The sequence below is a fragment of the Cupressus sempervirens genome, chromosome 11, assembly GCF_028749045.1.
Source record: "Cupressus sempervirens isolate cs-2001-9-10 chromosome 11, ASM2874904v1, whole genome shotgun sequence".
Taxonomy (NCBI): Eukaryota; Viridiplantae; Streptophyta; class Pinopsida; order Cupressales; family Cupressaceae; genus Cupressus; species Cupressus sempervirens.
In genome coordinates, this window is record NC_143128.1 from 771,093,855 (window position 1) to 771,108,151 (window position 14,297).

The following is a 14,297-nucleotide window of genomic DNA, read 5'->3' on the forward strand; positions in this document are numbered from 1 at the left end:
ATGTGAAGCCTCAATTCAAATTCTCCATCCTCTGTCTGCAAAAGTCATTTAGAGAGAGACTTCAGCTTAGTAAAATGAGAATCCGCCGACAGTGACAAATGAACCATTGCCAATATCTTCAAGATGAAGGCCCGATTTGTTCTATATATATCTCATGATGAGTTCACAATTTATGGAAATAAGAGAACTTTAGGTGAACAATTGTTTCTAAATAGAAGAGCAGTAGGAATTGCACTTTATCTACAGATGCCTATTTGATCTTGTTGGGTTGAGATTTGTTTTCCTCCTCCAGCATCGGATTCTGGAAGGGGTGCCTGCATCATTTTTAAAGGCCTGACAATCTTTAAGAGGTCATGCAACATGTTTGAAGTGTTCCAAAAGACAACTATGACCTGATGACCCTTCAAGTATTCTTATGATGTTGAAATTTGTTGACTACTTGATCAAATATGCTCGCCCCAAATTGAGTTTCCAAACCAAATGCAAATGGCCACAAATACGCTAAAGTGACGACTGGCATTTGATACGGCTATTGCATAGTTCGAGCCTTCCAGTTCTCCAAAACTTGATCTCTTTGTTTCTTCGTTGTGGCTTCCTTAACATACAACACTTGAAGTCTTTTATCTTTTCTTGCATCAACAAAGTCTAAAATCAACAAATAGTAGCAGGACATGTTTCTTTACATCTACATGAAAAGGTGCCTTCAATTATTTGAGTTAGAGAAGACAACTCTGATTTAGGGGGAGCCCGAAGGGTCGGACTGATCAAAAGCTCGATGGAAGAGACGACATCTTTTGCCAAGAACGAGGACAGAGAAGTGATACCAAGACTCGACTGGAGTAGGAGTAGATTCACAAGTTCTTGCTAAAGAAATTCACCCGGTATAGACCCTTGTGGGAAAAGAATCCAGGTCAGAGAATCAAATGGAAGTCAATTTTATATAGAAAATTTGTAGAGATAGAGCAATCACATCAATGTATTTGTTACAAATAATGATTGGCTTAATTTCTATGTTTATAATTGTATCTATAAAGGAAGTGTCTGGAAAGTGGGAAGAAAATCGTTATGTGGGCCATATAAACAAGAATGGCCGATGAGGATGAGAATTAAAGAGCCTTTCAAAAATAAATAACAATTGAAGAAACGGTTACAATTCTCCCATAATCAGTTATGAAGCTGAAAGGTCTCATTAAAATAATCTTTAAATATGGATGCGTTGGGAGGTTCTATTGATGGAAAGGGGACACTACAGGTCGTATACGCTAAATAAAGACGTGTGATCTTTTTCCGAGAGTATGTGTGCTACAAAGCGAGGATAAAATTTTCTGATTTCCGATTGCAGAGGGGAAAGGTTAGTATGTTTTATGTTCAAATATAATTTTCTGCGTAGAAGGGAATGGTAGCCGGTTGGCTATTATCTTTTATCAGGAGAAAGATGGGGTATATTTTAAATTTGAGTTTTGAATGTATTCAATTTGACTGCAATTTATCTGTGTTAATATAATTGCCTTGCACAATCTCTGCCCATTAAATTGTTTTCTTGTGCAATAAAATCTGTGAGTTTCATGTATTACACTTCTGAAATGAATTTAAATCTTTCCCTTGGTTTATCATTTATGGGTGTGACAACAAGGATCTGTGTGTCATTGGTTTTCATCCATTTGTTCATTCTCTCACACATCTACTTCATAGCTACGAGTAGGGGATTGTGTGTGTTCTTTGCCTTCTGGTTAAAGGCATAGCCAATAATTCATTCTTTGTATATCAAACGAAAGGAGTTGTACCTTCATATGAAAATTCAGAGAACACTTGCACATCATCGTTGCAAGTGACTCAATTGTTAGTTCTGATTTTGTCTTTCAACTTTGGGCATTTAAGAGTCATTTGTGAAGGTATTTTCGAGAAGACAAATCCGTTTGCTAACAGGATGGAACTCTTACCTTTCATTCAATGCAACTCCAACAAAGCTTTGCACAACCCTTTTCAACCCAACATGGGTTTCAAATCTGTAAAGACTCATTGACTACATTCAATAATAGTGTACAAACTATTCTACAGGTAGCTAATTCCAAGTGCAAGCAATCATGTGATAAGCATCAAGCACGACACTTTTTAGGTTATCAATTGAGTTTTGTTGTACAAGATCCCACAAAAAATTTACTCACTTCGGCACTAGCCCCACACTACAATTGCGCAAGTTGGAAATAACACTATCAAGGTTATTCTTCTTTTTTTAATCTTGGGCTGCATCCATGTGAGTGCTTGAAAGGCAATGTTGTGCATCACTCATTGACATTTTTGTCGTGTGTGAAGGTTGAGAGTGTAGGCACAAAAGAAGAGAGAAAACAATTGATCTACCATGAGTGAATGTGCAACTCTCCTATCACTGCCCTTACCCATAATTATGATGAGCATAGAAACCCCCTACCATTAGAATATGGCAGGCCATCTACAAATCCAACCAAATCTTCAATGCTGAGCTCTTGCATCATTATTTTACATCTTTGTTGGATGCATCAGATTTTGTAGACTCTTCAACAAATGTTATTCGAACCCTTGCTTTATCTTTTAGCAAGTTCCACCTCCGTGTTCAAGATTTGCATCTCAAACAGCAAGCCTGACAAGGACTTCAACAATTGTGACACGACCATGGTCTGTTATAAAACAGTTTAGTTTAAATGGTGTTTCATTGCCCCTTATTTGTATATTAATGGCCATCAGCATTCTTTATAGTTAGACAAGACCAGGGAGATCATTGAGAGATGGGCATCGAACATTTGTTTTCACAATTATTGCATAATACAATTTGACTATTAATTTAAACATATGTTGGTACTTGTTTTCGCTATTTTTCTTTTCCAATTATTATTTACATACCTTAACCTGTCATCCAATAACCTTCATACATTTAATTTAATTGAAGCCATCCATTGGGTTTCCTACTGAGGCTCAAAGCAATAAACCATTGTAGCTGACAATTTAATCACTGAAATCTTATGGAGATCATTTATACTTGCAATTAAGTAATGAATAAAAGAGTTCCCATTGACCTAGCTAGGGCAAGGGTAGGTTCCTTTTAGTACTTCTATTATTTCTTATTTACGCAGGCCAATATGGATTTCTTATGGTCAAACATTTGTCATACATGTGCAAGTAAAATAGTTATAAAACAATGGAGGCAAATCTCTAGTGCATCATAATATCCATATTAAGACATTAGTAAACTGGCATGTAGAACCTTTCGACACTTCCAAACATATTTTTGTCTGATACATGAACTTCCCACTAGGATAATGCCTAGTTCAATTCAAGAAGCAATTCCGCATAATAGACTGTGTTAACGCTGTACCGAATGAGATGCCAAGATATTGGGAAATTTTATCATGTCTTAGTTGCTTACATTATTTAAGAATCCAATGAGGAATATGAACTTCTTGAGTCATTTAAAATTTAGTTTTATGATTAAACAATGAATGAGATTTATATACAGCAATATAAATTTGTAATATCTGATACACCTGAAAAATGTGTTTCTAATTGCTTTAAAAACTAAAATATCCTATTATAAACAGAAAATTAGCATGCCAAATATATACAATCTATTCATGCGACGAAAGGCCTCCCGCACCATTTCAATTTTTAAACGACAATGTTATAACAAGGCATTCTGTGAAGAGAAAAAGTTGCTATGTGATTGCTTTCAATGAATAATAAATAACTCATTTTTTCATCTAAAATTTCTTGCATATCAAAACGGATGGTTGTGTTGAAAATCTAATCTTCAACTTGGCATCCCAAAAAGCATGGATTAGCATTATGGCCCCCACCTCACAATCCAAAAATATTAGAACGATATAATTTGACTCAATTCATTGCAAGTTATTTGTGAGGTAAGAATGTGTGAATTCAATTTGAAGGGGTGTGATCAAGACATCTTGGCTTTTGCAAACAATACCCCTGCAAACAGACCTGCAAAAGCATTTTTACAGAAGGCTTTAGCATTCCAACACATGTCAATATAATATGCACAATGAATGCATAATATTGTACATAGAAATGAGACAAAAGTGAACTATTTGGAAAATAAACCAAGATCAAAACCCAATGAAGAACTTGTCAGCACAAAATGTAAATATGAACTGGAACACGATTACACAAAAAAAACAGAAGAGAGTTCAAAATAGTTTCCAGGTGTTTACCAAATAGTATGCTTAAAAAGTTTTCCATACTTGTTGGCACTTTGAACAGCAAGATTCCAGCTAGGGATAGAGGAATTTTATTCAATGACCCTACCAGACTGCACAAAAAGCCATAAAGTAATCAAAAACATAAATAAAGAAATTAACGGGAAGAAAAGAGTTGTCATCATTTCCTGTCTCTAGATGTCTTCCAAAACGAATAATATTTTCAAGTACAATCATATTAGACCAGGAGGCAGTGGATCTAAGTTAATGGCCATTGCAAATGTGAAAGGTTTTTCATTTGAAAACATGCATTAGATAATATGTACAAGTGTGGATTAATACAGATAAAATTTAGTGCCTACAGTGTTTGTGTACAATGATTTGTGAAAGATATGTGACCAGTATTCATTTTTTTTCAGTAATTTTTTTGTTAATTTTATCCATGCTTTGGAGTCTATGCAGATTGAGTAGAAATTGGAATCCCCTATTGATAAATTAACATTTAATACGAAAGAGCATCTGGAATAAAAATTTTCACAAACAAATTAATATGTAATAATCAGCATATTCTTTCAATTGAGTTGCAAGCACTCTACATTTTCAGGATTAAACAGCATTTTTTACAAAATTTTACAATGTTCAACACAATCCTCGAACAAACTAAACAAGTCATTCGTAGAGTCTAATGACAAGTAAATAGCAGTCATCAAAACCTTGTGGAAAAGAAAAGAAGAATATCAATTAAAACCTTTGGCATAAAATTTACTCAAAATATTCATGGAATAAATAAATGTTGCAAGGTAACAGGCTATTCAATAAAAAAACAGAGATTATAAGAATAAATTTATATATTATTTTTTATAAACAAAAACCAAAAGAATCTTACTAGAAATGGCTTCAATCAGAAAAAATATTAATTAGCCATCATTATGAATGGCTTATATCAGAAAAAAACATCAATGAATGGCTTAAATCAAAATAAAAATATCAATGAATCCATCACATTTGCTTTCACTTAAAATGAGACAACAAGATTCGAATAATCAATAAAGGTTAGTTAGACAGCTGAGAAGACAGCCACGAATAATAACACCCGTGGCCATTGAAAATCCTAAATTTACCAATGTGAGAATCAAAACTAATGCATCCATGGAAAAAAACAAGAAGAAAACAGTGAGGACTCGAAATAGATGAATTCTCATTTTAATACAATGCTACCCCTTTGGTTCTTTGTGTTTACGAACACAATGATCTCCTGTAATGTAGAAAGCCTTAAAAATCATAGTTAAGAAAGAATTCTAATCTTTACATTCACAGCAAAAAAAAAATGTATAAGGAAACAATTTACTAAAATGATCAAAGCAAATGGGTATTAGAATATCATAATGGTCATCTTAGTTAGTCTTTAGTTTATTAAATAGTTTCTATTTTCGTCTTTGCTTCACAATTATTTCTTTTAGAAACATAGTCTTTGTAAATATATATAAAGCACTTTCATCTCCTTTGTTTAAAACAACAACATCGATTTATCATAACATGGTATCAAAGCAGGTCAATGGGATTTCATAAAATTTGGCAAATTTTTGAAGGAAAGTTCGAGCCTCCTTTGATCTGGAATTTTTTTCTCAAAAAATTGTTTTTCTATTTTTTGAAAAAAATAATGTTATTTTATGAAAATTTTGTGGTTCGTCTTTGAAGATTTTTGTTGAAAATTGCAAGTCCACTTTCAAAAAAAATCTCTGGTTTTCAAAGATTACATCATGTATTTGCATGTGAGTTGCATGTTCTTACATTTGCTTGCATGTACTTGCATGTGTTCTTTTACCATGCGAAGTCTCGTGTGTTGCTGCATGAAGGTTTTTTTGATGGGGTTTCCTAATTTTTTACATTAAAAAACTTCTACTGGGTTTTCATTATTTTTTCCTTTAAAAAATTCTAATGGCCTTTCAAAAAAAAATTCCCTTAAAATTTTTTTCGATGGGATTTTATCAAGGTTGCATGTGTTAGAGTAAATAATTATTATTTATGCTTTTACTTAAGTTTACTTAGGTTAATGCATTTATTTCTTAGTTGTAGTTTAGGAGTTGTTGACAACACAAGAGTTTGTTCCTATCTAAGTCATACTTACTCACCTTGATCGAGGACATTCCATCTTTTGTGGACGTATGCTTAGTTGTCATTCTTATCTCCTAGCATCTTCTAGCTTGTTTTAGAAGTCTCCTTGAGGCTTTTATATTCGGGCTCTCCTATTGTATTTTCAACTCAACTCATTTTAAGTCATATTGTATAGCAATACATTTTTCGTTGTTTGCAATATCTTCTCTCTCAATCCGTTTAGTTTTTCAAAGCTCCACCTCTTCCTTCTTTGGTTTCCCTTCACTAGGTTATTTGCATGCAGGTGATCTTGGTGAGCTGTGAAGTTGGCTTTCATCAACTTCTACAGCATGGGTACGAGTACCCATGTACCCAAGTATCGGGTACTCGGTGGAGAGCATCACAGCTAAGGACCTTTGTTAAGATTTTTGATTTTTTTTTGGCTTTTTGTTTGCGTATCAGCTTGTTGTTTATCAAGCTTAATTCAATATTCAATCAGTTTGAAACTTTAATACAATATTGATTAACAATAAACTTAATAATTGTTCAAGTCAGAAATTTATCATTTGCAATATGACGTTGTCATATGATTATGATCTTGTTCATGTTTAAAGTCTACCTTCTCTGTTATGCATCTAAACATCTATCATTTATTATTATTACAAACACATAGCAAATCTGAAACTGAAAACAATACATTACATTTGCAAACCTTATCACTGTTCTTGCTTCGAAAAACCATTGTCATGACTCATAATTTCAGATATACTATAAATATAAAAGTTTAATTATAACTAAAATTTGACATACCTAAGTACCCCATCCCCCTATTATGAAAAATAGGTGTACCCGTAGCCGTACACTAAGTACCCCCAACCCCATGCAACATAGGTTTTTATAATTTTTTCCCAAATTTTTTTGATGGGTTTTCATTATTTTTTCCCTTAAAATTTTTTTGATGAGGTTTCACAATTTTTCCCTTCAAATTTTTTTGATGGGTAAATAATTTGTTCCTCAAATTATTTGTTGGGTTTTACTATTTTTTCCTCAAAAATGAAGCTTTGTATTCTTTGATCTGTCTCAAATCTGTTGTTTGGTTTTGATAGATTTTTCATCTAAAAAATAGTGTCTAGCTTTTTTGATTATTCTCCTTAAAAATTGTGGTTTTTTTGCAATCTGTTTTGGGGCATTGTGCGTATCGGCAAAGTTTGAAGGGTTTGCCGATTTTTCCTCTATATCATTCTAGTTGTTCTTAGTGTTTGTCTGTGCCTTTAGGGAAGAGTATCTTTGTTATCCAACATCGGGTTGTGTAGTGCCTGCCCCTAGTTTACATTTTATTATTACTGCTGAACTCTTTTAGGCCAGTTTATGCTTGATGATTAGTAGCATTATCTTTCAGATTATCAAATATTGTTTTCATACTCAGTTGATTATATGATGAGACTACTTGGTACTAGTTACTTCATGTATTCATGATTATACTTTGATGACGATTATTTACAGTTATTTCAGTTATTTGATAATGTTAGTAGATGAATTATCTATATGTGTTTTATATGGATACTTACCCCATACTGCATGTCTATGGTGTACGTGTATGTTTGCTTTATGTATGACGTTTCTAATGTGGTCAAGAAAGGGAGTCATAGTCCCCTGCTAGTCGAGATCTACGCAATACACCACTTCCTACCATTCCCTGTTCAACTTAGTATATATGTATTTGTACATGCGTGGATTTTATGCAGATTGCAGGTACCGGGTATTGACTTCCTTGAATTACCAAGATGAGCGTACCCTATCGCAATAAACCAATCGTCTTAGAAAATTAGGACAAGTATCTGTGATGATTACCCTTTCGTTGTCATATGACGTAAATTCATGATTATAACCTTTGAATTTGAATCTTATATGTGGTATTTTATGATGGGTTTTCATATTTCGTCTTGTAAGCCTTTGGTGATTTTTCTATTAATTAAGTCAAATTAAAAGATTAATTAATAATTTAATAAATGGAAAATTATTATGATAATTTCAATATTTAATTATATTCAATTAATTGGAAAATTAATTAAATAAAAAGAATTAAATTTAAAGAGAAAATTATAATCTATTTTGAGAGTAATAATATTAATTTAATTTAATAATAATATATTTAGGAGATCATTTTTAGATAAATGCTAAATATTATTATTACTTAAGTTAATAAATATTATATTAAAAACGCTTCAAAAATTAATGAGAGAGCAAACAATTATTAATAAATTTTATTTTAATTAAATTTCATAAAGTTTATGCATGAGATTAAAATATAATAAATAAATTAAAAAGAGAAAGCAAGTAAATTTAACAAAGATATTTTATATTGCAAAAAGCGTGCATGAAAACATAAAAGAAAAGCATAGTTATACTGCCATGGAGGACGGGGAACGGTGGAACAGGGGGACAAGTTTCTGAGACAGGAGGGGGGATATATATATATATATATATATATATATATATATATATATGGTACTTAAAATGCTAGTTATGAAAATATGTATTGTAATATTAGATATAAAGATGTAAAAGAGCATAAACTTGAATATTGCATTGAATTGGAACATCGAACATTAGACATAAATAGTTGAATTTGCAAATATTCAACATCGGGATGTCCTCCATCCTCGATGGAGGTGGCGGAATCTGGTGGCGCCACTGGGGACAGAGGGATGGAGTCCCCAAGTCCCGATGCGTTGAAGTCTCCAAGACGTGGGGCAAAAAGGGGGGGATGTGTTTCCATGTTACTATGAAGAAAAGATAATAAAAAGTTAAAGTGTTGTGATCAAGGAGTTCCCTAGGGTGATTGCACTATTAGAATAATCTCTATATTTTTAATGCTCTCTATTGTATCTTATTGTATCTCTGTAAATATTAGAATGTTTCTAATATTTAGGTGTAGTCTAGAATAGAATGTTTCTATTCTATTTGACTCTCCTCTTTGTATATATAGATCATTTTGATCTCTGTTTAATCAATTAAGTATTCTACCATTTATGTTTGTAACATGGTATCAGAGCAAGTTCTTAATTTTTTCGAAAAATTATAATTTCTTTTCCGAAATAATTAGACCCATTTTTCAAATTATTTGGTGATCCTTGCTTTCTAATCTCAAAACCTAAGATTTTTGACTAAATTAATTTTTCTAAAGCTTTTTAAATCGCAACTCGTGTCTTGGAAGAGTTGAAAAAACCGTGACTTCAAAATGCATTTGCGTCTATCTGCAGAGCGATTTTACAAAAACAACTTGAGATTGGGCTTTTTTTTGAGGAAGCAAATAAACGTTTTTTTTTCTCTTTTCGTCTAAATAGCTCGAGGCGAGTGGTTTTTTGTTGTGGACGCAAGCAAAAGTCTGAAGTAGCTCACTTTTTTTCAAATTGTTTTACCTCCATTCTTGCGCTTGAAGCAACTCACGACTTGGGTTTTTTATTATTTTTCAGATTATTTTTACATCCATTTCTTGGTTTGCACGACTTCATCTACGACGTCCAAGTTTTTTGCAGAAGACGTCGAGACAAAAATACCTTCAATCTGCTTGGTATCCGCCATTTTTCTGCAACTTCGACCTTCCAATCCGTTGACTAGGGTTTTGTTCGAAAACCCTAACTTTTTTGCTCGAAAAATTTTCTGATCGCATATTCTTTGTGGGTTTTTCGAGATCTCAAATGGGTCTTCGTCAATTTTTTGTGGGTGCCTTGTTTTCTGTGCCTCAATTTTCGAGCCAGTGGATCTAGATTTCGATAGCATATTATTTTTGAGTTTTTCGAGCTCTCTTTTATGTACTCCGATTTTTTTAGGTCTTTCATTTTCTCACCTTGAAGTTTGTGCCATTTGAGATATTCACATATTACGAGTATCAGAAGTTGGACTCAATGGTGAATTACAAGAAGAGTGCAATTGTAGCAACTGCTATGACAACAGTACCCTGCTGCTGCAGTTCTTCTACCGGTCGCGTAGGCCTTAGGCACTGAGATTATTTTTTAAAAAAAAATTATTTTTATTAATTTTTTAATCATGTTTTTTATATTAAATTTTTATATAATTAAAAATTATTAAATTTTAATAATTTAATAAAAGTTTCAGCTTATTAGTTATTTTATTAATAATTTAAAAATAAGTTATTAAAGAAGTTAATGATATTTAATTAAAAGTTTTAATTAATTATTATTAAAATGTATTTGGGGAGCAAAAATGATTATTGAATTTTAATAATATTTAATTAGAGTACTTAAATAATTTTTATTAAAATAAATTAGAATTGTAAGTTGTGAATGATTAATGGGTGAACTTGGGATTTTCCTAGATGAATTTTATACGAAATGATTTTTGTTGTGATTTGAGCAAATTGTTCTAAAATGAGAATGGGCTAATTTGTAAGGGTAAACTATGAATCTTATCTACTCGAAAACATACATTGAAACGAAAACTTGACCTTACTGTTAACTCAAAACTACGTGTTTTCAGAATCAAACCAAATTATGAAACTACACTGTTACTTGTATGTTGTATTATGTTTTGGGTTTCGGTTGACTAGAGCGTTGACCAGTTTTAGGACGTCTACCAAAATCTTGGGAGTTCTGTGTTTGTGATATGATGATGATTTGATCTTGATCTTTTAAACTCGACCATGGTAATGTGTCTCATATGCTTTATGATGAGTTTGGATCTATTGCTCATTATTGCTTTCAATGTTCTTGTGTGATAACGTGAGGAATGGTATGACATATTTGACTTAACCTTTGAGTCTCAATCAGTTATTTTTGGGATGCTCTCCAGTTGCTTGTAAAGAACTGAGGTGTTATTGTAGATTATCTTTTGATGCTTTCCAGTCACTTGTATAGGACTGAGGTGAAAATTGTGATTCTTTGATTTGTATTTCTATGAGCCTAAGGTAGGTAATCTATATGCTAAGTTGGGAAGTGGCTTGCAATGGAGGTCAGGGCCTAAAGTGGTTGCCAAGGTAATCCATTGTAAGTAGTTAATAATTGAAAACACTACACTAAATGAGAGTAAAATGAACCTAATAAGAGTTTTTGTCTTTCTTCGCCCATGTCTCGAGTATGTACAGACTAGGATGGGAGTAGAGAGGACGCTTGGTTGCGACCATGCATCGTTAGTATGCCTTGTCAGTACGAAAGGATACTAGTGTTGCATAGAGTCACTAGGGGGCTAGAGGATTAAAAGACTAGCTGGGTAACCCTAGAGTTGGTTCATGCAATGACACTTGCCCACTAGCAGTATAGATTTCCTACGTGTCTTGTTTGCCTCTAGGTCTAGATGTTGTATTATCTTGGAACCTTTGAGTTAGATTACTTTTAGGGTTTTCCTTGACCTAGCTATTACTTTTGATTTTTGGGATTGTTATCCTGTTTGGGACTTGAGACTATCTCCTCAGTGCGGTGGGAGTGGAACTTTTTGGGTTACCACGAGGTCAGGTGGTTGTGTTTTTTACTTTAACCATTGAGATCCGTCTGTTGATGTCGTGGCTGAAGTTCCTTGTTCTACATTTCCTTTCATTCTATGATGGATGGTTATATCTATATGGTGGATGACTTTACTTATTGTATTGTACTTTGTTTCATGGATCCGAAAGGGATGATGTAATCTATTTTTATACATGTATATTCTCTCAGCCTTTCATACCTTGTGACATGTATAGTGGATGATTGTACATTCCGAATCTATTGCCAAGTGGCTTTCAGAACAAATGTATATTATTTAAATGGACTGGACTTGTAGTTATTCTTTCATGTGGATGTGTTATTTATTTGGCTTGGTATTAATTAAAATTAAATGTGACTCAACATCTTGGGATCCTTAAGGAATGTAATCTGTTATGTTTGCTTATGTATGATTGTATGTTATTGCTTTCGCTACTTTATGATTGTTGTACATGTTATTCTTTAAAAAAAAAATGTTTGGCAAACTTAGTGAAACTTTAGGTTAGTTCTTTTGGATCCCTTGGCGGGGCGTTACATCTGGTATCGGAGCCCGAGTTCTACATTGGGAGCTCCGGGCATATTGGAATGCCACTAGTTGTTAACTAGTTGAACTAAAATGAAATTTAAATTGTTATGTATATCTATTACAAATTGAAAACTTGAACTAGTTGAATTGAAACAAAACTTAAACTATTAGTTGTATATTTTCAAACTTGAACACTTAAACTTCAAAATTGAAATATATTTAAACCTAAAATTAGGCAAAACTGAAAATTGAATTTATATTGTTTTCAAAACATGTCTTTTATGTATGCCTTAAATTAGTATGTTTTATGGTTATTATAGCATCTTGTATCTTGTATACTATTATAGGATGGTATCTGGGACGAGTTCTTCAGTTAGAGGTTGTAGCCTAAGCTGTGGTAGAGGCCGTGGACGAGGCAAAAACATCAATGTACATGAGTATGTCCATGAAGGCCTTAATCAGGAAGAGGGTAGGGAAGAGCATGTTAGTGAGCATCAGGAAGAGAACCGTAGAGAGCAGCAGGCCGACTCAAAGGAGGTTGACCTGAGGCAAATGATGTAGACCATCACGGATCACCTACCTCCTCTTCAAGGTGGTGGTCAAGATGGGGCACACCAGGCAGGGAATGAGCATAGACCTAGGTCTAGGAGCCCTCGAAGGGACCGACAGAGATCAGTTGTAGCTGCTCAGATGAAGGACCTCTAGAGGTCCAAGGTCAGACCCTTTAATAGGATGGGTTTAGGTTATGTAGCCGAGCAGTGGCTTATTGCTCTTGATAGGGCTTTCGCTATTCAAGACTTTGACACTAATGTCAAAGAGAGGTTTGCTATTACCAACCTAGAACTCTTTGGAGCCACATGGTGGACTATCGAAGAGAAGAAACTGGGTATAAACATGAACAATGTCACATGGGAGTTATTCCTGGAAAACTTCCGCGAGCGATTCCTACTAGAGAAATGGAACCAACAAAGGGCTGATGAATTCCACGACCTGAGACAATTCACTCATTATTACTGTCTACAAGTCTTTGTCCAATTTCTAATTAATTAAAACATAGATCATGAAATGGTGGACTTGAAACAACCAAAGCTTGTAAAAATTAACTACTTTGATCATCAAAATGTGTTCGTTCAACACACTATCTATTGAGTTCAACCTGTAGATACCTACGTAATCTTGCATTTATCCTTGTACCCAACTTACTCATTATCTGTCTAGAAGTCTTTGTCCAGTCTCTAATTTAATTGAAACATCAATCTGCCTGAAACGGTGGAATTGAAATAACCCGAGCTTGTTAAAGTTAACTATCTTGATCATAAATATGTATTCATTCAACACACAATATGTTGTGTTCAACCTGCAGATACAACTGACATCTTTACTGAAGTTTCTAAAAGCTGACTAAAGAAAAATCATGTCAGCAACAAAATTCCCAGACATTAAACAAGGAAATATCACCTGTATGTTGTAGGACCAGTCTGATGCAAGAACCACATTGATGTGAAACTGATGGCAAAACCAAGAAATCCACTGAAGGTTGCAACAAATATAAACATGGGTTCTCTGACAACTGGCCTGCAAATGTAGAAGATTGTCAATCCCAATACATTAAGTTGAACGTTGTTGTTACTGTGAGCCAAATCATCTTATCCAAAGTATTCAAACTTATCTAAAAATCAGGTGCAAAAAAGAACTGATAATTTACACCATAAAAGGTTGTGCCAATTGCCATTTTTTGAAATATTATGTAGCAAATATCAGAATTTTTATTCAAAGTTCAAACAGATGACATAATAATTGCTGACAAAAAGACATGAAACTTCATGGCCTGAATAGACTTTGAATCGTGAGAATGCTCACAATCCTATTCTTCAAAATATTTCAGTAACGCATCAATCACCAAGATAAATGGTTATCATGCTTACCAGATAACCAATAGGAACCTACAACAAATTCCCAAGTTATAATGCTACCAACAGAATACAAAAATTAATTAGTTACTAACTTAATAATATA

General features: G+C 33.4%; 1 protein-coding gene across 4 annotated transcripts in view; it reads right to left on the bottom strand.

Moving 5' to 3' along the window:
• Positions 1 to 3,606: 3,606 nt before the first annotated feature.
• Positions 3,607 to 14,297, bottom strand: part of LOC149531884 (GDP-mannose transporter GONST1-like) — a 117,383-nt gene continuing 106,692 nt past the window's right edge. For 2 of the 4 annotated variants that reach the window (XM_089809057.1, XM_089809059.1), the window contains 3 exons: positions 13,740 to 13,856; positions 4,200 to 4,297; positions 3,607 to 3,969 (listed from right to left, as the gene is read on the bottom strand). In XM_089809057.1, coding sequence (XP_089665183.1) covers positions 3,926 to 3,969; positions 4,200 to 4,297; positions 13,740 to 13,856 — 259 coding nt within the window. In that variant the 3' untranslated portion in view covers positions 3,607 to 3,925. Of the gene's footprint in view, positions 3,970 to 4,199; positions 4,298 to 13,472; positions 13,639 to 13,739; positions 13,857 to 14,297 lie in introns of those variants that run through there. The other 2 variants (XM_089809056.1, XM_089809058.1) reach the window with 1 other exon arrangement.